Source organism: Chaetodon trifascialis, chromosome 22 (genome assembly GCF_039877785.1).
Source record: "Chaetodon trifascialis isolate fChaTrf1 chromosome 22, fChaTrf1.hap1, whole genome shotgun sequence".
Taxonomy (NCBI): domain Eukaryota; kingdom Metazoa; phylum Chordata; class Actinopteri; order Chaetodontiformes; family Chaetodontidae; genus Chaetodon; species Chaetodon trifascialis.
Genome location: NC_092077.1, coordinates 2,994,218 through 3,020,023, shown reverse-complemented (window position 1 = coordinate 3,020,023; position 25,806 = coordinate 2,994,218). Strand labels below are relative to the sequence as shown.

The 25,806-nt window shown below is 40.7% G+C and overlaps 1 protein-coding gene across 1 annotated transcript in view; it reads left to right on the top strand.

Annotated features, from left to right (window-relative positions):
- Window positions 1–1,064: 1,064 nt before the first annotated feature.
- Window positions 1,065–25,806, top strand: part of arhgef39 (Rho guanine nucleotide exchange factor (GEF) 39) — a 64,409-nt gene continuing 39,667 nt past the window's right edge. Inside the window, exons 1-4 of the mRNA XM_070992344.1 lie at window positions 1,065–1,214; window positions 9,250–9,344; window positions 15,181–15,301; window positions 19,730–19,848. Of these exons, the coding sequence (XP_070848445.1) occupies window positions 1,065–1,214; window positions 9,250–9,344; window positions 15,181–15,301; window positions 19,730–19,848 (485 nt within the window). The remainder of the gene's footprint in view (window positions 1,215–9,249; window positions 9,345–15,180; window positions 15,302–19,729; window positions 19,849–25,806) is intronic.

Sequence of the window (25,806 nt, the reverse complement as noted above, 5' to 3'; positions counted from 1 at the left end):
CCCTCATCCAAACCCAACCCTCACTGCCACTGCCAAAATCTCACTCTGAACTCAGTTCGAAACTTGAGAGCCCTGCACAGGTAACGTCAATAATAACGTGCATAGCCATCATTTATTTCATAAAATCGAACCATTTTATACAATATGTATTTCTTGAACTCACATACCTATTGCTTTAGCTTGCAAGATAAAGGTAAATTTACATGCCGATGAAGCTAGTTTAGTGCTTTTGTTACTGGGATTAGAAGTGGGCCAGTGCTAATTAGTTATCACTAAACAGCATAATATGAAACATATAATGTTACCCCCCCCAAAAATGCACTGTCCTCATAATTTTCGACGATCAAGCCAGATTTGGGATGAGTTAACGTGAACTAGTAACTTATTGTCTCAAATTTATAATTTCACTTGTAAACCGTGCAATAAGCAGGATGATTCATCACGTCCGGGTTTATTTCTCGATATCAACCTTCTCACTCTTTCCGTGTTAACTTTACACCAAGTTACTGGTTCACGTTAATTCATCCCAAATCTGGCTTGATTGATAATGCTCTGGTCAAAAATTAGGAATGATAGCACCCAGTAACGATAGCACTAAGCTAGCTTCATCGGCATGTAAATATCTTTAGCTTGCAAGCTAAAGCAAAAAGTATGTGAGTCCAAGAAATGTATATTGTATAAAATGGTTAGATTTTATGAAATCAATAATAGCTATGCACAAAAATTAGTTGTATTCATAAGACTTTGCACTCACATCTTTCAGACTCATACTCATATAAAAGCAGTAACCCAGCAGTAACTTTACAAATACGAACATTAAAATATGGACACATCTTTGTGACAGCTATCGTACACCATAAGCCCACCGCTCCTTTTCTGCCGCAGAGGAAGAACTTACCAGGATGGGTCAAATGCGGAGGAATAATTTCACTGAAGCATGTGCATGATGTGTTGTGTTCTTCAAAGCATGGCATGTGCATGTGTTGTGATTGATAAAGTAAAGTTCTTCTTCTTCTTTTCCAATTGCTTGTGTCTCTGCAGTGTCCCCCCTCACCACTGTTACCATGAGTTTCTCCTGTGGTCCGCCTGGTCCCCTTGGATGCACCAGCATCCAGGAGCAGAGGGAACGCTGGGAGAGAAAGCGCAGCCGGACAGCCAAAGAGTTGGTGAAGACAGAACAGCGCTACTGCCAGCAGCTGGAGCTGGTCACCACTGTATGTAGCTGTCAGGGGCACTGGTATAACCTGCTGAAAGCTCAGAGTTTACATGTCTAACAAAGAGCGACTTTCAAGGTCTATTTTTACTTATATTTTATTTTAATGCTATAATAATATAATTTATTAATGGTAGCCACTTTCATGCCCACAGATGACACTCAGGAGCTGCTGCAATTCCTCTGAGTAAAGTTTTTTGTAGTGTTGAAATGATCTATAGAAGTCTTGATTTTGGCATTTGGCAAGGATTTATTTTCTCCTCAACCTCCTGGTACTGAATTCTTTGTGCTATAGAAAATATCAGCTCACTTGTTCTGTGTGACCGAAGTTTATCTCTTCTGAAAGGGTCACCTCACCCAAATTACAGAACTTGCTTTCTCATATCCATCCATCCATCCATCCATCCATCCATCCATCCATCCATCCATCCATCCATCCATCAGTCTACACGTGGATTTCCCTTGCATATCTGGAGCCAGGATGTGGTGGCAGTAGGCTGAACAAGGTTGTCCAGGAATTCCTCTCCCCAGCAATGTCTTCCAGCTTCATCGGGAGATCCCAATGTAGTCCCATGCCAAATGAGATATATAATCCCTCCCGTATGTTCTGGGTCTGTCTTGGGGCTTGCCAGTTGGTCATGCCTGGAAAACCAGGTGCTTGTGACACCTCAGCTTGCTCCTTTTGATGCAAAGGAGGAGCCGCTCTTCTCCAAAGTCCCTCTTGATGTTCAAGCTCCTTACCTTGTCTCTCTCTTACCCTACAAAGTAAACTGTATTCATTATCATGTTGCTTTCAGTCTCCGCTCAAAGCTGGAATATATGTAGATCGACTGGTAAATTAAAAGCTTTGCCCTCAGGCTCAGGTGCCTCTCCACAACAATCGCCTGGTATGTCTCTGCTGATGCCTCACCAACCCACCTGTTGACCACAGCCTTCATTTTGCTCTCACTTGTGAACAAGACTAGAGATCGACCGATATGGATTTTTCAGGGCCGATACCGATTCTTAATAATCCAGCATAACCGATATTTAGAACTGATATTCGTTTGCAGCAAAAATTAGTAACACACCTGGGATTAGAATGAATACAGTATACTGTTTGTTTGTTTTGTGTACACTGAAAAAAAGACCTTAACTTTTTGTAAAATAACACAAACAAAATCTTAATTGAAATGCCTTAAAGTTTAATTATTAATAAAAAGTGCAGGGACCTTCCAAAAGCATTTCTTAAAACTCACTCAAATGAATAAATGAATGAATGAATAAATAAATAAATAAATACACACGTGAGTTGTAGACGCGACGGTAAATTTATTGATTGAAAATAAAACACAATGAGAATAATCTCCTCGACGTGTGCTCTCTGCCTGACTCATATCCCTGAACTTTACGAGTGACGGGCAAAAAGACGATCATTTAACACCAGTAGTTACGTTGCAGCACCGTAGTGTAGGTAGAGCACGAGCGCTGAGGGAGAAGCGACGGTAAACAAACAAGGACACGTTGTTGTACTGTTAAACTTATAGGCTATAATCACCTCTGGTGTTGTTTATTGATAAACCAGGAGCCGCCCCACGGGCTGAGACACGTTAGGAGATTTATTATTCCCACGAAGTGACGGTAACCGAAAGGGCCTATATTATTATTGTGCGTCTGGCCACAGCTATAAAGCGGTTGCGGCAGATATAACGTAGCGGTGGGTCATCATGAAATTATGCCTTGTTGATGTTGTGAACAGTTTCATCTCCAGAGCCAAACAGCGGAATTCAGCAGGTTTTCCTCCCTTATACTTGCTATAGCCTACCTGCCGCTATGTCGTTACGTCTTCTTTTTTCTTTTTTATTATTGTTAAGTAAGGAGCTTCAGGTCATGTTCACTTGGTTATGTCTTCTTTTTTTTTTTTTCTTTTTTTTTGGTGCGTGACACTATTTGTCTTGCTAAGTCGTATGCTTGATGTGATTAGACAAGTAGGTCGGTGAAATTTCAACTCTGGGCTTGCATGTTATCACTGAAATTAATCATAAGGTTGTGGTATTTTTAAAACTTCATCATATAGGTGCCTGTGAATATTCTCATTCATCCAGATCATTGTAAGCTTCAGGGCATTCAATCGATCGCAACCGGACTTTGTCAGTTTGTCTTGGAAGACGTTTCGCCTCTCATCTGAGCAGGCTTCATCAGTTCATGCGCACCAGACTAGATAGGACAGCTCTAGTCCAATGAAATGGTGTTAGGTTCAAGTATTTATCCTCTGAGTGAGGCCAACCCCCAAAACCAAGGATGGTATCACTCTATGGTGAGGCAAACGATCCCCCATTAAGGCGGGGTAGGGTGCAACCCTTGGGTGTCAACGACAGTCGTCTGCCTCGTTAGTGTCCCATTCTTGTCATTGGGAGGCTCCTTGAGCCATGTGTGAATGGCTTTGTTGTTTATTTTCAGAGGCTAAGTTTTTGAATCTCTTTGGAAGAGATGAAAGGACAGCATTGTATCTGGGAGATAGGAGGTGTCTCAGACCTCCCCCTCTGTTCAGAGATGGTTTTTCAACCTTGACACAGATGGCTTCTCTCACTCCTCTTTTAAACCATCTGTCTTCTCTGTCCAGAATATGCACATTTTTATCCTCAAAGGAGTGTGCCTCCTCCTTGAGATGCAGGTAAACAGCTGAGTCTAGACCTGAAGAGTTAGCTCTTCTGTGTTGTGCCATGCGTCTGCTCAGTGGCTGTTTTGTTTCCCCAATATATAAGTCTGTGCATTCCTCACTGCACTGGACTGCATACACCAGATTGTCCTTCTGAGTATGAGGTGTCCGGTCTTTGGGGTGCACCAGCCTTTCTGAGAGTGTTCCCAGGTTTGAAATGTACTGGGATGTTGTGTTTGTTAAAGATTTGCCTGAGTTTCTCTGATAAACCAGACACATATGGAATGACAATGTTATGCCGTCTGTCTCTCTTTTCTTCCTCTGTCACCCTGTTCTTTCTGGAAACGGCTGAACTTTTCACAAAAGACCAGCTGGGATAACCACAAGTTTTGAGAGCATCCCTCAGGTGTTTGTGTTCCTTGTCTCTGGCCTGTTGGCTGGTTGGAACATTATCAGCTCTGTGCTGGAGAGTTCTGATAACACCTAGTTTGTGTTCCAGTGGGTGATGTGAGTCAAAAAGGAGGTACTGGTCTGTGTGGGTAGGTTTTCTGTAAACCCCAATATGGAGGTTAGGTTAATGTGCTCAGTGAAGGCTTGCACTTCTTGGCTTTGGATTTTTACCCATGTGTCATCCACATATCTGTGCCAATGACTTGGTGTTGTTCCTTTGAAAGAGTTCAGGGCTGTTCTTTCCATGTTCTCCATGTACAGATTAGCCACAATGGGGGATACTGGTGAACCCATCGCACACCCATGTTTTTGCCTGTAAAACCTCCCCCTGAATTGAAAATAGGTGGTTTTTAAGCCGAGTTCCAGTAAATTGCATATTTGCTCTGGGTTAAGGGTAGTTCTGTTCTGCAAAGTGTTGTCTTGTAACAACTGCCGCCTCACTGTTTCCACTGCATCCTGAGTTGGAATGCATGTGAACAACGATGTGACATCGAAGGAAACCATTGTTTCTGATGGGTCTAGTTTTAAGTCCCGGACCTTATTTACAAAGTCCATAGAGTTCTGGATGTGGTGTGGCGTATTGCCAACCAGTGGTGCTAAGATTTTGGCTACAAACTTAGCAATGTTGTATGTCACAGAGTTGATGCTGCTGACAATAGGTCTGAGAGGCGCTCCTTCTTTGTGTATTTTTGGGAGTCCATAGATGCCTGGGATGGACTCTTGTGGGTATAACCTGTGATATTGTAAACGGTCAATGGCTCCGTCTTTCTGTAAACTTTGCAGATATTCTATGATTGTTCTCTTGTAACCACTGGTTGGGTCTCGTTTCAGGCATTCATATGTGTTACTGTCATTGAGTAGTGAAAAAATCTTGTCTTGGTAGTTGTTTGTGTTTAGAATTACCGTGCATCTCCCTTTGTCTGCTGGCAAGATTGTGATGTTTTCGTCCTTGCTCAGTGATGCCACGGCTTTTCTTTCCTCATAGGTGAGGTTTGAAGGGGGAGGTTTTTCATTGGAGAGAGCTGCCGACACTTTCATCCTGAGCTGTTCACCTTCTGTTTCTGTTAGGTTGTTTTTCTTTGTAGCTGATTCTGTTGCCGTGATCAGATCAACTACTGGGACTTGTTGTGGTGTCATGGCAAAATTCAGTCCTTTAGCTAAAACCTCCTTCTCCAGCTGGGTAAGTACTCTTTCAGACAAATTCTTAACCCATCTATTCTGTAACTCATTTTGTGTTGAGTCTTCACTTTTTTGCCTCCAGGCGAGCAATTGTATGTTGGAAGTGTTATGTCTTGACTGCAAGTTCTGACATTTCTTTGTCTGTCTGTCTTTAGTTTTGTTGTGCTGGGCAAGTTGGGCTTTCAATGTGAATTCTATGACTTTCTTACAGATATCTTCAGGTAGTGATGACATAAGTTTGTGCTGTAGGTTGTCAAATTTCACTTTCAGGCTTTCAATTGTGAAATTGACCTGCCTTACTCTCTCATTCAGCAGTTGTTTTTGAGCCTTTTCCAGGATTTTGTCAGTCCTGTAGCCTTTCATGGTGGATTGTAGGCGTAGGCTTACTGGTGTGAGACAGTTTTGTCTGCATCTCAGGTTAAACCTGAGATGGTTTCTGTAATCTGCCATTTTCCGGGCCATCCTTTCATATTCCCGCACCATTTTTAGGGAAGCCAACCCAAAATGTTCAGAAACATGCCTGTGAATATTCTCATCCATCCAGGTCATTGTTAGCTTCAGGGCATTCAATCGATCGCAACTGGACTTTGTCAGTTTGTCTTGGAAGACATTTCGCCTCTCATCCGAGCAGGCTTCATCAGTTCATGCACACCAGACTAGATAGGACACCTCTAGTCCAATGAAATGGTGTTAGGTTCAAGTATTTATCCTCTGAGTGAGGCCAACCCCCAAAACCAAGTGTAACCGTGGGGATTGATCTAGCACACGGGCTTCAGTTAAGGAGGCCACAACGGTCAGTGTGGGTCAATCATAGGCCATTTGCTGTAATTTTACAGCAAATAAAACTCTAAGAAATACAGACAATGAAAGGCAAGAGGACAGACAGTCATATCACGGCCGGGAAGCCAACCAGTCACTGCCTAGGACACAGGGAGTATACTGAATACCCAAATGAAATATAAACCCCACACACTTCAAACAAAAACGCCACACTAATTCAACGTATAACCACAAACCCTATTACCATCTAGAGTGAACTCCCTGCGTCTTAACCACACTGGTGAGTGGAGGACCCCACCAGCCGCAACACTAGAAACAAAGGAGACAGAATGTTAAAATCCTAAAACTAACAACCTCGAGTCTAAAATAATAAGAAACAATAAAATCAATATGGTTCAACTATAAGCTAAAATAAACGGCAGCCAGTGCTATGCCTACAAACAAATGACAGACCCACAATTAAAATAATTAAAATACAGGCACCTCAGGGTGCATGCATGCACCCCTACATTACCCTCACAATTAAAATACTAATGATTATAAAACAATGCTAAAAACCCGAAAAGTCCATCTTACCACGCAACAGAGAGTCCACAGTCACAGCCACGAGAGCACACAAAGGGTTTAAGGAGAGTGGCTCCTAACTTCACACCTGCTACTAATCAGCCTCTCCCCCAGCCCCCATCTCCTCTGATTGGTCTCTATTCTCTGCTGCTTCCTGGTGACCCACTGCTACACAAGGATGGTATCACTCTATTGTGAGGCAAACGATCCCCCATTAAGGCGGGTAGGGTGCGACCCTTGGGTGTCAACGACAGTCGTCTGCCTCGTTAGTGTCCCATTCTTGTCATTGGGAGGCTCCTTGAGCCATGTGTGAATGGCTTTGTTGTTTATTTTAATATGACCACCAAATAAAAGAAAGAAAGAAAGAAAGAAAGAAAGAAAGAAAGAAAGAAAGAAAGAAAGAAAGAAAGAAAGAAAGAAAGAAAGAAAAGAAAGAAATCCAGAATTAGTCACAATTTAACACAACATGCAAAGTTAGGGAGGGGAAACTGCACACACCATGCATATGTGAAATTTTTTCTCCGCCTTTAACCCACCCTGGTCCGTCCTTCCTCCGCAGCAGACCAGGAGTGGTGGGCTGCCAGCCAACTGGCGCCCGGGGACCAGTTCCTTTTGTCGTCACCATTGGTCAGGTGGTGATCTTCTTGCATGTTTTTAGTGGGGGTATTTTACGGAGGATACCCCAGGTGAGGACGGGGAGAACATGCAAACTCCACACAGAAAGGCCCCTTTCCTCAAGCAGCAGGCACTGAAGGCATGGTGGAGGACACGCCACCAGCGCCCACAGCGGGATTCAAAGACTGTTGAATCTGCCAGAACCTACTGGCTCCACCAGTTAGGTTGAACCGGGCTGGATTTAAGTTAACTTTTAATTGATATTATGCTAAACTGACAGCAGGCTGCTGGGAGCACGAACCTTAGCTAATGTCAGCTGTCAGAGCTAACATTGGCTAATGTCCACAGTCAGAACTAACACTGGCTAGTGTCAGCTGTCAGAGCTAACACTGGCTAATGCTACGATCATAGCTAATGTGAAAATCAACTCCAGAGAGAAACAAACTATAGCCCTTAATGTGCAGCATCTTTTTTATTTGCTATATAAAATATGGAAATGATTTCTGCCAATCTTTCTTCATCCTTCTAGGCACTCCAAGCACCCCTATTGTAACTGCCTGTATTGACACTCCCCTGACTGAGGCTGTCTTGACTAACTTGGCTATGATATCTGACATTAGCTGAGGTCACCATTTGTTCCAGCAGACTGCTGCCAGACCAGCATAACATCAGTCAAAAGTTAACTTGCCTCCAGCCTGGTTCAGTGTGGACAACAACAGCACAAGTAAACAGACTTAACATGCTTGTGGTTTGAGAGTTTCAGGTGACAAAACAAAATTATATCCTTAAAGACATTTTATACTTGATGGACTTAGTACATGCACTAGGAGGGACGGGTTTGGTGTAAGAATATGGTGGCCGTTCCCTTGGAATTATTGGAATTGGTATTGGATGTGTGGACAAATACAGAATAGCAAGGCACCATCGATTCACCTCACACACAAACACCTCACCTTATATTATGTCTGCATTTTCATTTTAAAACAGGGTTTCATAACCGTTTCAGACTGTTTCACTCACACGCAAAGCTGTATCACACGGTGATGCTGTGATAAATTATTCATTGCCATCATCATCTCCTTAAAAGTGTGTTTGACTAAGATTGTTTCCGTAATAAAAAATATAAAGCACATAAAGGCAAAACTTCCGAAGTACATGTTCAGAGGCAAAAGCTTGAACATACAGACAGTAAGACAGCAGAGGAACACTTCACTTGTTTTACTGTAGCCGTGGAACTGTACAGTACATATGCATTATCAGAATAAGAGGAAGCATTTATGGTACTCTTCCCTGTGGAGGGAACAGACTTTTCCACCCACTGCTACAGCCTTATTTCTACACAATTACTCACCCTCCACTCGTTCACTCCAATTAGGAGTCATTTTTAGGCATAATGCGCATTCAATTTACTAATCCCATTTTCACTTCAAATGACTTGAGACCAGCACAGCTGTCGCTTTATTGTGAGTGTTGTGGGACAACAACATCCCTCCTTACTCGTGCTTCATATGAGCAATACAGCACAATGTAATTTTAACAGTCAGCTTGGACTGTTGGGCAAAAAACTCCCAACCTCTAAGTCCTTGTTGTCAAGAGTCATTAATTTTTTGGCAATGTTTGTTGGTATTACCTTTGGTCTCTGTGTTGGGAGAGTAACTGAGATGTCAGTCAAAGCACCTACTTATATTTTAAAAAAAATCTATAATAATCAAAGGTCTATCCAATCAGAGGCATCCCATTTTGAGCTTCTAAATGCAAATGCTGAGAAATAATGTCATTTTATCTCCCCTTTCTCTCTTGTTTCCCACAGTACTTTGTGGAGATCTTGAAGGCCAAAGGAACCCTGAGGCATGACATTAGAGAAAGCATCTTCAGTTCAATTAAAGCCATTCATTCAGTAAACCAGTAAGTATCCTCTGAATAATTTAAACAATAGCTATGCTTCGGAGATGGGAGAGACCATGGAAAGGGATGATGATTAGCAGTTTATCTCTTGCGTAAGAATGCAGTCTAGATAAACTCTTAGTTTACCGAAGCAAGTCCTTATCTTCTCCATTAGTAGAAGTCAATGATATTATGTTGTGATGTACAGGTGTTCTCTTCCCCAGTGGATACATTAATGCACATCAGGCATAATTACTCAAGGTGATACCAGAAGTGAACAGCATTATTGTTACCACAGAAAATGAATGAACTCTAGCTGCCTGCCGGACCTGCTGTTGAAGATCTGAGGGGGCAGGGTGGCCATCTGGAAGTCAGAGCTGAGAGAAGCTGATCTCACCTCATGTCTAGATGTCAGATTGATCTTGCCGGCAGTGTGCTGTAAAACCAAAATCTCCGAGTGAAACTTGAAAGCTGATATTTGAAGTTAGTACGTGGGTACATGCTGAAGTACTGGATTCAGCCACAGTATCCATAGATCAATAAAGCAGAAAAATAAGGTTTTTACCAAAACTGATATTTTTGTTTCAAAGTCATAGGAGTTCAACTTTGACGATATTATGTTTAAAGATAGCAACATTCAGTGTCCTTACTGTATCTGCAACATTTTACCAACCTTGGCGCTAAAAGGAGGATCAACACTAAATTACCTTTTTTTCAGTTAGTAAATTACAGTTACATTTAGTAAATTATTGTACTATCGGTTGATTCTGCTTCCAGTCTGTCATGATATTCAGTAATTTTGTCTTCTAGACAACAAAACAAACAAAACTGAGAATTCTTTGGCTCAAGTACTGGGTTTCACAGATGTATGCACGCACCAATAAACCTCCACAATTATGTAATTATGGTCAACATGAAATCAGGGTGCATGCCTTTTGAAATTTGGCCTGCAGATGCATGCTGAGTGTGAATGATTGGTCGTTAGGCAGTGGTAACCCCGACCCAGTCACTCTCTCTTCTGTCTCCTGCCAATACACTCCAGCAATCAGATAACCAATGTGTTTATGTATTAATTATTTAGTTCCGACACCATTTACAGCTAACAATGTGGACATTTAGCCTCTAAATGTGATGAGCCCATCCGATTTTCAGTCTACACTCTGAACACAGGACAAAGCATTTAAACACTTCAGTATCAGACTGCATAGCCTACAAACTGTGTGTGAGTGGCTCGGATACCTTTGATTGGGAATTCTATTTCCAGAATAAATAATGAGTGGTGCAGGTTCCCTCGGGCTTTAATCCTCTTCGGACTGACAGGCTCTCTTGTTGAGAATGCTACAATGAAGATTGAAGTATGAATTACACAGTCTGATGTATTGGATAAATGGTTCCGCAGTTCCCATACATCTTCATTATGAGCCCCTTATTGAATCAATGGTTGAAACATAATAGCAAGCACTCCATTTAAAAAATGGTCCATGGAGAGACAGTATGTTAGTGTGAGACTGATTTACCACTGCCAAATGATTGATTGTAGAATTTCCCATATTCTTTTCACTTGCTTTCACTCTAACATTTGGTATACATTGAATATCTGTGTGACAGTGCCAAGAATAATGGATAATAACAGTGGTGATGATTGTCTCTCATAGATGGATATGCAGGTGACTCTGTCATCCATCTGTTCCGCATGAAACAGTTTAATAAAAGTTTTATCCACTGTAAGTCTTAATGCAAACAGGCTCACTATAATCAAGGGACATTTTGTAAAATGCATGCTGCTGCTTCTGTCAGCAAATGCTTGGTATCCTAACACCAAGTCTGGAATGAATGATCAGATTCAGAATTGTTTTCATATTCTTTGATCTCGATCAAAAATGTCAAATTTTAGACTTTTTGTATTGTAGCCCAGTTCCACTGCTTGTGTTTAGACAATATTGAACATTCAAGAACTTTGCCTTCTTTTGTTAAATGGAAACACACACACGCACACATGCACATACACATACATTTCGGTATCGAAACTCAGACGCAAACATTTTTTGTACTTTGCATGGTAAACCATTGATAGAATGTTTGGGGGATTTCTTTTAGTGTAAATGGATTATATAATTAGTATTGTTGTGGTGCATTACTTAGTAATGTGTTCCAGTAATGTGATGACTTGTAATGTGTAAGAAGTAAAATTTTGACATTTTGGGGCTCAGCGTTTTTGCTGTCGCACCAGGTGTTTGATGAAGGGTTGATATCAGTTCGGGATCTTTGTGGTCAGTGGTCCAAGACATGTTAGCCTGGTGCAGTGGCAGGAGGTGTGGGGGGGCAGTAAGATACTGCCAAAAGCAGAGAAATGTACCTCCAAGTTGTCTTGTTTGCATCTTGTGTTTCCTTTGCTGGCTTTCTGTTAGCTCCTGGTAAAGCTATATTCAGGAGTGATTAGTAAAGCAATGCAGTTACTTTTTAAATGAGTTATATGTAATGAGTAATTGACATTTTTCAAGTGACTTTCCAAGCACTGATACTGACACTACAACGCACCAAAGTTGCTTTTATATTGATTTGATTTAGAGCTTCCTCTTCGTCACCATCGTTTCATTGTTCTGTCATTTTCCTTGTCAGGATTCCCGATACTGAGAGAAGTTGTGTTCAGGTTTTTAAAAGATTAATGAAACAAATCAAAACACAGAAAAATGTTAAGGAGCTGATTGGAAACTGTGCACATATGGAAAGCTGAACGCACAGGTCACCATATGCTCCCATTTAATTCCAGCTGGATGGTGAATGTTGCGTGGATCTGAAGAATCCCACACACATCACTAAGATGATTTATGCATTTGGGCACTGATTTCTAAGGTGAGTTGTTGATATTCACAAAGCAGCAAGCAATCACTTCAGTGCCAGAAACCTTGCGTGAGAGCCGTGCTTGTCAGCTCTGTGCAGCCTAATGGCTCTCTGATAGTAGTACAAGTGTGTCAGTGTGTGCAGCGTGGAGGTATATTCATCTGTTTCTGTCTTTATTTACTTAACTCCAGAGTGCAGTGGGAATAGCAGTAATGAATTCTGCCTTCATTAAGCTTTGTTGAGTTACATAAGAAAAGGAGATGTGAATATATTGATATGCCAGGCCATTCATTCTGCTTCTCACTGTTTATGGAGAACAGAGAGCAGGCAGCAGAAGCAGCAGCCCAATTATCCCCAGCTGCTAACATGACAAACAAGAATCAACAACTTGAAAGAGCAGTCAGTGGATCCAGGAGCATACAATCAGTATTGGAATTGAAATATGGAGTAGGAGGATCATAATGAGAATAGGTGTAGTCTGAGAGGTAGATCAGACACGGAGTGACACGAGTCATCATGTTTCAACACAGCATGAATCACGTTGTACACTTCACTGAGAGCAACAAAGTGCTGCCTTATTGCTTTGTTTTCTTGTCAGTGATTTGTGGTTATGTTAATGTAATTAATAAGTAGTCATTTATGTTAAGCGGATGCTCACACTGTGTCGTAACAATTAGTATTCCTCTGTTCAACCCTCCCCCCAAATGAAGGCGCCTCGGCCTGAATTGTTTGGTCGAGGTTGTATCCGCCCCAGATGTCGCAACTGCTTGGAATTAATATGGATTAACGTGACACACCCGGAATGCTAATGTTATCTCCATCCTGCTGCTGATGGCCAGACAATTTAATTGCTGTGAAAAAAGTATAAAAAATGTAATCCATAATTTCATATTTATCATAATAGCCTCTGGCAGTAAGAAGGGAAAAAAACGGAAACACAGTTTTTCCCGCCCTTTGCCCTTGTTAGAACTCTCTCGGCTGCTCCTGCATCTCCTGATTATGAACAGAGGCTACCTTGGCGCACAACTTCATTAAAATCTATTTAAATCAACTTCAACAGCAAAGTGCTCCTTCTTACAGCATGTACGAACAGAAGTCTCTGGGAACATCATTAGAGAGTAGGATTGTGTGTGTGCATGTTTGTGTGTGTGTGGTACTTCCTCTAAGTTTGGATAACAAGCTCCTTCACAAGTGTCAACACCCCCAACCAATTGCGTCCGTGTTACTGTAATGTGCCTGACAGGCTGAACGACTGCTTTGCCTCTGCCTTGATCCAGTTGTTTTGTTTCTGAGTTCAGCGGGCGTGTTCTCACTACAAAGTGGCCCTGGGTGCCCTGAAGGTAGACCCACCGTCTGGGTCCCAGTAAATACGTCACCCACAGGGAGAGGCCTTCAAATGACACTACAGAGCTTTGCCTGCTAAACCCCCCATTAACGGGGAAGCAGTCCTCTGAACTTTGCTCAACCTCCACACTGTCTCTAAACATGTGTGCCTTTCCTGAAAATGATGCTTCAGATGTGATCTCATCTTATTTGAGCTCCTTCTTTTCACTGATGCAGGGCAGCAGTGCATTCTTAGGCGGTAATGTGCATTAACTCAAAGTCCAATGCAGTTTGACTGGAGGCTAAATACTCACTGGGGGACACTTTAAAATGAATGTGTCAAAGGTCTGTGATGCACAAAAAATATGCCACACATATTGAAATAGTTACTGTCCTGTGTTGAAGTTAAGTGTGTTGTTGCGACTCAGTAATGATGTCACACTGCTTGTTTGCATGCCCTAAAAATGAGTGTCACCTGATGAATTATATTGGCTGGGTCAACATTTTATACAAATGTATGGTCAAATTGACTTTGGGCTTAGGGAAAAAAATCTAGTTTTATTTACCAATATTGTGGTAACTCGGAAACTAAAAATGCATCTCCCATCTACATTCATATCACTCAGTCAATCAGTCAGTCAAACTTTATTTATTTATTAGTTTTGTGCACTTCAAACTGCTCATATATGATGGAACAAGACCATAAGAGTGGAAAAAAAACTAGATTTAAAAAAAGTATAAATTAGATTAGAAAGACAAAACAAAGGTAAAAATGATGGCAATGAAAAAGATTTAAAAGCCAGAATGATAATAATAGTAGCATTGATAAGATATTGATAATGAGAGTTAGATAAAAGCTAGACTAAAAGTATATTAAAAAGATGAAACACAACAAATGAAATGAATGAGGGATAAAAAACTCAATGAAATAACATGATAAATACATAACGACGGTGTATTGGGGCCACAATGAAAAAAAATCAAAGATTTTGTAAATTTATGAGAATCAATTTGATATTATGAGAATAAATTTGTGATTTTACAAGAATAAAGTCGTATTTTTATGAGAATAAAATTGAAATAGGACAATAAAGTCGTAATTCTTGTCTCTGTTTTTAGTCAAAATGAGAGTCGTGGAGAAGGTTGCGACGTTGTACTTTGCACACACTAGCATAACTTAGCTAACATAGGCACTTTGGAAATCACAGGTAGCTTTACTGTACCCAAAACCTGAGCAAAACGGTTCAATTAACGTTTAACGTATAACATGACATGTTCTGTTGACTGTGTGTCATGACACGATGCTGGAGACGGTGGTTGCTAGGGCGCTGCCCGTGCTCATGTCTGTTTTGTTTGCTCCCTTTGTAGGATAGGTAACGTAATATCCCTTTCTCATAAAATTCTGATTTATTCTCAAAAAATTACAATTTTATTCTCGAAAATTCCCAAGTTTATTTTCATAATAGTACAAGTTTATTCTCGAAGTCTCAAAAAAAACATTTTCTTCTCAATGTGGCCCTGAAACTCTGTTGTAATACATAAATACAGTAAAATAAATAGTAAAAGAATAAACATTACTTAACTATAGCCGAGTTGCCATTTGCTGGATGACTTATGGCTTGTTAAGACATAGTTACTTTTACAAGTTTAAAGTTTAAATTTCAGCTCTCTAACCTTTTTTTTTTTTCCTCAGATCTCTGCTGGTCCATTTGGAGAATGGCTACTTTGGCCGTGGCTTTGACCAGTTCTGTCCACATCTGCACCACTACAACACATATGTGGACAACATCTATAATGCCAGCAAAGTGCTTGGGGTAGGAACAGTGTTTCCACATTAGCACACCTCTGTGTCACTCTCCTGTTGCACTTCAGAGCATTTCACAATTTGGTTATTACATTAGATATGATGTGTGATGTGATGTTTTAATCATCTCTGTTGGGAAATTAGCCCATGTATTCTACCATTATTTTACTGTATACACAATAACAAATGCAGAAGTGGTAACTGTATTCTTTCATGTGTGTACTGTATAGCGTGACGGAATTGTTTATGTGATGTTCAACAGTGGTTACTCAGAGTCGTGTATTAGAACTATTTCTTGGTGAATTACACCTGGGTGCTATAATTGTAGCTGTCACAGTGACTTTGACAGGTTCGATACCACAGTACCTATCAGGGCTGTCAAAATTGTACTGGTTAACAATAAGCATCATTATATATAACCTGGTTAACAGTAAGGTGCAACTTCAGATTTAATTCCAACAAGCTGGACTGAGTTTGGAACACTGAGGCCGTTTACAAGACGGGCCAGGCCTACTTTCTGCGAAGGCTCCAGTTATTCAACGTCTGCATTACCACACTTAGGATGTTCTACTAGCTTGTGGTAGCCAGTGCTATTTTCGAGGGGCACGTGAAAACAATCCATTCACTGAAGAAATCTTACCTCCTGCACCTCAGAATCAATTCACAAATGTCAAAAATCTATTTTCTCAGTTGGGTAATAACATGATGTTGATGGAACAAAAAGGGCAGAACTCACCTGCAAGGCCAGTGCAGCACACACTAGGCTTATCTTCATTTTCAAAAAAAAGGCAATGTTTGCAAGAGTCTTTTGAATTAATGACTACATAATTCTATTTGCGAGATGAACGTGAAACATTTTGTGAACTTTCTATGCCGTCCCTCAGAGATAAACATTAGCACAAGTGAGCAGCGATCAGCCGTAACAAATCAGACCGGCAGACCAACACACACTGCAGGGCTCGTCACACACACTGGCACACTGGCCTTCACAGTGGAGCAGGTGAGAGGAGAAGAGGTCTGCTTTGTTTATTGAAATCTTTCTCTTCCTCTCTGGTTGACTGTCTCTCCGTGAATTACACTCATTACAACTCTCTGACTTAGGGGATGCTGTGGGACACTGCGGTATCATGGACATAATCATTTAGCATTTTGAATCAACCATATAGACTTACATGAGATCATAGATTTGATATTTGATATATTTCATTATTTGGACTCTTCCAATGTTATCTTGAGCTTTGGATACACTCACAACGGACAGTGGCTGGTCATCCAGGGCAATATACTCAACCAGAGCTTCCGTGATTTTGACTGCATGCGGGTTGTCGCTGGACATTTTCTCCCACAAGAGATGTGGTGTGACACAGATCACAGATTTGCAGATCTGCTGCAAAGTTGGTTGTCTCTTCTTGTTGCACGTGAATTCTTTATACTCCGCCTCATGCTGTGACTTCAGTTGTTTGATTAAGTTGCTTGTATTGTAACCCGTAGATTTTGTCCCTCCACTTGAAAGTTTTGCTCTACATAAGTTGCAGTCTGCCGTGTTTTTGTTGCTCTCATTCACCCGGAAATACTTCCACACTGCTGACATCATGGTGACTCCTCGCTGCCCGCCTTGCAGTCAACTGCTGTAAACTGCGCGCTGCCATAAAGTGGTATCGGTATCGTGGTATCGGTGGCAATTTTATGAGTACGAGTACTAGTACTTATGCCCGGTATCGGCTCGATACCCGATACCAGTATCGGTATCGGTGCATCCTTATCCAGAACAATTGGCAATCACAAAATAACATTTAATCAATGATTTAACGTGACATCTCTTGTGAGTGGGTCAGCACAAAACTGAGGCAAACAAGGCTCGGACGGTTTGTCCGTATTTATTTCTGACTCCGACGTATTCTTACAATTACATTTACACTTGTTTGTGAGAGAAAAGACTCATTCTGTATCTGTGATTTAGGAGCTGAGAGCAAATTCTCAGGTGTTACGTCATTGTGTGAACAATGAAACACAACACTCTCCACCAGTTAACCTTGCCATGACAATGATGTCAACAATAGGGAAATAAGCCACATTAAAACCACAATCGTCTGGGGCAGGATCGCTGTGAATGATCTCCAGATACACTGTATATTCAACGTCACTAACAATTTATTGATCAATAGAAACTGTATTTCGAAATAGAAAACATATTTTAGCCCATACATAACTCAAAGTATTTCAGGGGTCTTCAGCTCCATTTGTCCAAGAACCAGAATTTTTCCAAGCAGACACTGTGGGGGCTAAACTTTCAATTAAATGAATAAATAAATGGATTTGGATCTACCTATTATTATTTAATATTTTCACCTTCTTCTTATTAATATTCATTTTATGAACCTACATCAGTGTGAACAGACCCTTCAAAAGCATAGAAAATGCACAATGATATCAGACCTCCACCAAGGAGGCAGTCAATTCAAAACCCACAGTTCAACTACCAATGAATGAGTCCTTATATCAACAACAAACTCCTCTTTGGGATCCCACGAAGCAAATAGAAACACTCAGTTTGGGAAGCTATACAACATTTGGCCAACAAAAATAAGCCGCAGCGACACCTCATGTCCAACAGACAAGCTTTGTGATTCTCTGACAATACCAGAGTTATCTTACATAGTCAGTCCAGTGGGCTGCTGTCGGCTCCAGGGAAAGGCCAGCCCAGGAGCTGAGCGGTTAGATGGTGGGTCCACGGAGTAGAGAGGATGGAGTTGGAGAATTGTCTGGTCACTGATTAAGGGCAGGGTCCAGATTGACGTACTGTCTGCTTCGGTAGACAAGTAATACAAAGTTATACATCAAGAATAGCAATACATTAACTTTTTCAGATTTGATACATTCACAGATTTTGAGGTCAGAAACATTGTTAATAACGCTCTCCAGCTCTATATTATCTCACTGACTATCTAACTGAGCTTTCCCCAGGTCCACTTAAATTATATTTATTCGTAATTATTGATGCTGACCTGAATTTTATCAATCATTTGAAGGTCATTACCAAATCAGCCTACTACCACCTGAAAAATATAACCAGAATTAAGGGATGTCTGTCCAAAGAAGACATGGAAAAACTCGTTCATGCATTTATTTTCAGTAGGTTGGACTATTACAATGGAGTCTTTACTGGCCTAAACAAAAAAACAATTAGGCAACTACAGCTGATTCAAAATGCTGCTGCACGAGTCCTTACAAACACCAGAAAAATGTACATATCACACCAGTCCTCAGATCACTACACTGGCTTCCTGTGAGTCAAAGAATAGACTTTAAAATCTTACTGTTGGTCTATAAAGCATTAAATGGTCTAGGACCAAAATATATCCTAGATTTATTGACTCCATATGAAGTATCCAGACCTCTCAGGTCATCAGGGACAGGTCTATTGTGTGTTCCCAGAATCAGAACCAAACAAAGTGAAGCAGCTTTCAGTTATTATGCTCCTCACCTGTGGAACATTCTCCATGCACACCTGAGGTCTGCACCAACTGTCAGCTCATTTAAATCAGGGTTGAAAACATTATTATTTGCTAAAGCTTTTGATTAAAGTAAATATATCTGCTCAATGATTTTAATCATTCTTAATGCTGAACTATTGTCTTTTACTGGCTTCTGTTTTTAATTCAATATTTCTTTATTCGTCCCTCGAAGGGAAATTTCCTTTAAATGTATTTTATTTTATTTTTATTTTTTATATTCTCTTCTAATTTCTTCCTTTCTTTCCCTTATTCTTTGAAATGTATGATTTTAATGTATTTTTATGCTTCTGTAAAGCACTTTGAATTGCCTGGTGTATGAATTGCGCTATACAAATAAGTTTGCCTTGCCTTGCCTAAATGGAGCAGTAATGTTTATTGTGATGATTGAAGGAAATGACAAGATAAGGCTTTTTGTCATCCAAATGTTGACACGTACTCATGCTGACATGATGTACAAATACATATTTAATAACATCTACAGCCTCCCCCTGCTCCATCTCCTCATACCTCAGCTGGCTCAGATGAGCATAATGAGTCACAACAGGATGGTTTTTGGGGTTGTCAGGCAAAGTAAGCATCTAGAAAGTGACATAAGATTCAGGGGTTGTCACCGGTTGTGACATGTCCATCATCTGTTTGCTGTATGTAGATGGTATTAGCAAAAAAACCCAAAACATGTAGAATAGTTCGCGAGCAGCATCCTGGGTGAAAGCCCTGTTTATGTGGGATTTCTCTTGGGAGAGACAGTGAAGGTAGTACTACATGTGGTAATCATAGAAGTGATATAATGCCAAAATACTGAACAGCCAAGGACAAACCTGACTGCACATCAGAAAATGTCATTTTTCAAAGCCACAAAGTTTCTTCTTCTAAATGTGCCCAGCTCTGAGAATAACTTCACAGTGATTTGTGTGTTGTCTTAGATTCAGTTGAAGAAAAACAAGGCCTTCAGACGTTTTAAGAAGCTGCAGGAAGCCCGACCAGAGTTCAACAACCATAAGCTTGAGGACTTGCTTCAACTTCCCGTTCAGCGGATTGATCAGTAAGACATCTACTCTCTGTTTAAACAAGAGGGCTGTAACAACTCCTACTGCCTCCAGTGTGTGTGTGTGTGTGTGTGTGTGTGTGTGTGTGTGTGTTGGGGGGGGGGGGACCTAATGTTCTGATTTCACCATTATTATATTATGAATGTCTTGGCCAGTGATTTACAAGATCTGCTGAAGATATTGAAGGTCTGTGATGGTTTGCTTTAGTTTTTAATTTGGAATAAAGATGAATCTACATTAGAATGTTGCACTCGTAATTGGATTGAGAACATTTTGGAAGACATTGCTGGAGCTGTTTGTTTATGGGAGATTAGGGAGACAGGTGATGACTGATAAATGTCATTTTCACCATCTTACTCTTACTGATATATTACTTCTATTAAAATATATGTTTTTTATGTGACATAAGTTGGCTTAACTTGGTATCAGAACAGTCGCTAAATGACTTAATGTTAGTGTAAAATAAGGATCATTTAATGAGTTAATTAATGAAACACTGATAAATGAAAATAAGTGAAGTGGGAAAATGTATTTATATAATGGCAAGTGGATAAAGCATTTTCTTTGGTTAACTTTCAATAAAGAGCGGCAGTTCTTGTTCTGTTGCTGGTGGAGTGAGTCTCCAGAAAATATTGGAGGAGACGATCCTTAAGTAAAGAGCCCTTTTGTCATGGGATGTCTGCTCGCAGGCTTAGTTGGTACGCCGCTTTCCATGTTTGTTTGTGTAAATCACTAATAAATAGTGTTGTATGTATGATGAGATTTATACTGCTCATTTGAAGCGTAATATATGGATGTTTGTACAGCAAGAGGTGTTATGTCCGTGCAGTTTACCACGGTGGACAAATGTTTGTCTGAAAACATTTCTTGTTAAGGTTTGAGTGGTGCTCTGTATGCAGTGTTTTATACAGTCACACCAGTGCTGTGTGCAAAAAAAAATTTACATACAGCCCTGATGTACACTTCCACATCATAATTCTATCAATTTGTGACATACTCACCACTCTTTTAGTCTGAACACTGTTCTCATTTACTACTACTACTTTATTAGTCGCTTCTACTGTTTTTTTGGTTGCTGTTAATCTGCCATCAGTGAAAGTCTGCGCTTGTGGCACAGATGTTTTCCACTTTCATACTAAAAGCTTTATAGGTGCTCAAAGGGCTTGGTCCCTCCCTTTAGGCTTTTAATGGGCCTTTTTTCATCATTATTGTCCATACTGTAATTTTAGTATACATGACACCTATTGCATGTCCATCCTGCGTCCCCCCTCCCTCTATTGCTCCTCCTGAGCTTCTTCCATTTTTGCCCTGTTATATATATATTTTTTTTTTGGGGGGGGGGGTTCCTTATTTGAATCAAGGATCTAAAGCTAGAGGGTGTCAGGCTTTACAGATTGGAAAGCTCCTTAAGGCAGATTTGTAATTTGTGATATTGGGCTATAAAAAAAATGACTTCACTTGACACTAAGAGCAAAAAACATCAACAGCAAACAGATCAGTAAATGGGAAAATGTCTTACTAAACTCACACACAATTGAGATAAATTAAGGCCTCAGCCACTATTTGAGAATTTGTTGGTAAATGTCAACTTTGGATCTACCTGAAGTTCCCTTGTCTACAACTTAAAAAGGTAACGTTTTGTAACCTTTGAATGGCTTCATGAAGCATGTGTCAGTGCCATAAACTCCTCAGGCTGCAACATTATGATTAACATGGAGGGGAAGCAGGTGCAAATGATGCCTTACGTCTGATGATATGACACTTCCATCAGTACAAGTCCACTTCATCTGTGTTTTTAAGATTTGAGCGACCAGGCATTGTGCCTTGTTCTCAAAACAGGGGGAAGGAGCAGAAGATCACATCACCTCTTTCAGTGTAAGAATGTGAGTTTGTGAGCTTTCCCTTAATTTAACTACCATAAAATTATTCATGTATTGGTTCAATTGTCTATGTAATTGATGCTCAAGTTATAGAAAATACTTTTTATTACTCACAGCTTAGAGAAAAGTGTTCGTGTGTTCCACCATTGAGAGCACTACAGTCGATGGGTCACAGATTTCACGCTTGAGTTCTGTTTTTGCCATTTCTTTTCCTTTCAGCAGTCACCCGCTGCACTGTGCAATCTATACTGTCCATGACAGATCTAATTATTATTATTTTATGTAGCGCCCATGTAAGTACTCAGACTGTCCAGAAACTGTCAAAATCTCTTTTGTTAAGCACCAGTTTTTGTTTGGTTGTTTTGTAATTTCATGCGGTCTTGATCTTGCTTGTTAATTAGTGGAACAAGAGGAGAAATGCGCTGAAACGTGCTTTCCAATGCAGCAGATATCATGACAGTGGTTTATCAAGCTGTTTGGTCGTATCTTAATTAGGCCCTTTTCATCTTCTCATCTCTCCAGCTGTACAGTTGAGCACTCAAAATGTTACATCCATCCATCATACAAGAGAAAAGTTGTCTCTGAGATGAGCTGACCCCCCCACCTTAACATCTGAGACACTTTACTGGATTTCTCATTTCTGTTTACTTTCTTGTCTACAACAAAGGATCACCTTCCATCTATTTTCTCACAGTTCCCTCCGCTTCTGGAATGCAGTTTTACAAGCCTTAGAAAATGACAGGGATGCACCAGTCCAACCTTTTCTCTCATGATATAACGCATCGACACAGAATATCGCCACTAGCAAGTACCAATCCAATTCCACTGCTCCTTTTTTTGCAGACTCAAAGTCAGTATACCATATTGGAACTCATAGAAATCATTTTTATGTGAAGCATGCTTGCATGCATGTTCTCATATTAGTAGGTTAATTAAAAATGTGCCACCAGTGTGTGTTGCCATTTGTGCCAGGGTCACATCATTTTTGACATGATTAGGATTCAAACCCTGAAGTGATATAACCCTTTTGTTTTAGTGCCGATTTATTTTAATTTGTGACTCAGGAGGTAGAGCGGTTGACCAGCATAGAATGCCTGCTTGCAGCTATATTTATTAGGATTAATTTGCGGATCATTTTGACCATGTTGTTATGTTTTCTCCTGGACTGCTTTGTAAGTTAAGATACAGCTACTCAGTGTCTAAACCTGGCCCCTATTTTGATGTCTAAAATACCAATAGGTTCAAAAAGGTTTGGAATTGGTCTGGTAGATCACCTGAACCTGCAGCAATGAAACGGGCTACAGTGGCAGCATTGCTTTCCTTGTGGGCAACTGCAACCATTAAAGTACGTCCACTAAAAGTGCTCAGATTGTTATTTTAAGTGTCTGACAACATTATGAAGAATTCCTGCATAGACCTTTGTATTAAAGAGTAAAATCCTTTTTATTTAGCCAGAAATGGCCATTATTTCAATCTCCTCAAATCAACCAGATTCACGTAATAGTTTTATCTTGCGGATCACTGAAAACATTTGACTCAAACTCGACAGAAACAAAACTCAACAAAGCCATCTTTGTTATGCTGCATTCACGTGGATTCAGGTGGGTGGTAGATGCCAGACAGACAACACCCTCTTGCTAGCACTGGGAAAAATTAGCAGAGGGAATGATGGAATGACGACATGCGTGCCGATATGTCGCTATGGTGATGTATCATTTGTAAAGAATGATTAATTATTAGATGATTAGATTAGTTGACATTAGAATGATATTTAATTATTCTTAATTATTAGCTTCTCGTAGTCCAAATCCCCCGTTTTCTCCTTGTGTGAGGGAGCTAAGTCAGGCTTTAATTACTTCATGGAGAATGTGCCAGCCTAACCTAATTTCTATCATCCTGCCCTCATGCACCATGATATCCGGTCTGCCATCTGCCATAACCCATGTGTATGTAGCATTATTCCTTCCACCGCTCCAACAATCACCTACTCTGGGTTGGCCAAAATAAACACTAAGTCACCTGGTTAGATGTGAAAATATTGTCTCACCACATTGTTTTCCACCTGCTACCTCTCTGATGCCAGAACCTCCCCTTTGCTGCTCTCCTGATATTTCACATATAACTCATTTGAAGCAAACTAAATTACAGAAGCAGTAGGTTGGATGCCTGTTTTCACATTGTTCACATTGTGGGGACCCACCTCCCTTATGGGGACAAAATGCAGGTCCCCTTAATGTAAATCATTAAATTTTAGGGTGCAGACTGAGGATAGGGTTACGGATAGGTAAGGTTAGGTTAGGTACAGGGTTAGGAATAGGCAGATAGTGGTTATGGTTAGAGTTAGGGTAAGGCTCCAGGAAATGAATGTAAGTCTGTGTAATGTCTCCACAAGTGATAAAAACACAACGTGTAGCTGGCCTCCTGGGCAGTGAGGCAGAGGCTAAACAGATCAGAGTCCTGCTCAAAAATGTGCAATGCTGAAGTTTTTGGTTTGAAGGGATTAGTGTGGTCATGTTCACCATACAAAAGAGCAGCTAAACTTGACAGCTAAAAACACCAGAGCTGTGTGAGTGTAATAAATAATGGACAGGCCCACCATGAGGTCACTGGTTGGATTGTTGTCTGCCTTTTTGAAACGCAGAGTTTGAAACTATGGCCATCACCATCCTGATTTTATGGAGCCAGAAGTGATCATATTTGAACGAAAGAGTGGAACTGCCATTGATATGCATTGCTGTGCCTCTATCCTGATTGGATCTGACTGAGAACCTGAGGACATACCATGGTAGCCACACCCTAAAGCATACCATGCTTTGTCATCTATTTTACTCTAAATGGGACCATCATTTACTTTACAGATTAGCTGTATTGAAGGAAACCTCGAGCAGAACCAGACTCTGGGTGGGCGGCCATCTGCCTCGACCGGTTGGGTGAGAGAGGAAGAGCAAGAGAGGGAGAGTGAGACAGACAGACAGACAGACAGACAGACAGACAGACAGACAGACAGACAGACAGACAGACAGACAGACAGAAATGCAGTCAGAGAGAGACAGAGACAGAGAGACAGACATGCAATCACAGTAACAGTGACAGTGGATGTAATAACAGCAGTAGCAGTTGCAGTGGATGTCAGGCAGGGCCAAGGCAGGAGATGCAGCTGAAATCCACAATCCAGATTCAGCCACTGTCCATGGGAACCTGCAAGACGACAAAGCACAGAGACTCCGTTACAAAAACAGTTCTCCTAACTCAGTTTTTATTGCCCCAGCAATCCTTTTCTTTGTGTCATTTCACATTAACTTACACACTGTAAATGAATTACATGCAGTGGAGAATAAAGATTTAAACTTTAAGAAAAAAGAGCTCTGGTCTCAGATAAGTACCCTGTATCAGCAGGTATCAGAATCAGTATTGAGAGAATTGGACTAATTTATATGGTGTGATAATGAGGCTGGTCAGTATAATGAAAGGTTTTCCTGTTTTCCCATTCATTGTATTGCCTAAATGAAGCATGACTTCCACAAAAACCACATATGTATTTGTCTCTAGGTCACTGAAAATGTCCTGGAAGTATTTCCTTTACAAGAGTGGCACGCCTGTTTACTGTTTATGTAACCAATGAAAGAAATGAGAGTGCCTTCCATCTCTCATGTGAGCAGGCTGACCACTGTATTTGACTGACACCTAATCAGTGTGCCTCATTCTCTCCAGCTCAGCCATCTCTCACTCCACCTTTTTCTCTGCACTTCCCATCATCATCATTGATTCGTCTGTCGTCCTCAGTGAAACTCAGTAGACTCGAGGGATGTGTCTAATTGTATGATGATTTTAAGTGGCACGGCCAGATAATCATCTATGGCTGGCGCCTTACCTTGCTCTGGCTCCGTGGCTGGGAATAGCAGGAAATTGTTGTCACTTATCACCATTCAAGGATGATGGATGGCGAGTAGGGCCTGGAGTGTGGATACTTATGTTGCTGCTCGGGGAGGAATAAAATCATTGCCTTTATTAAGTGGCATTCACTTGAGCCGGCTGGAGCAGTCATCAGTGTCCTCCCCACTGAGATCACCATTA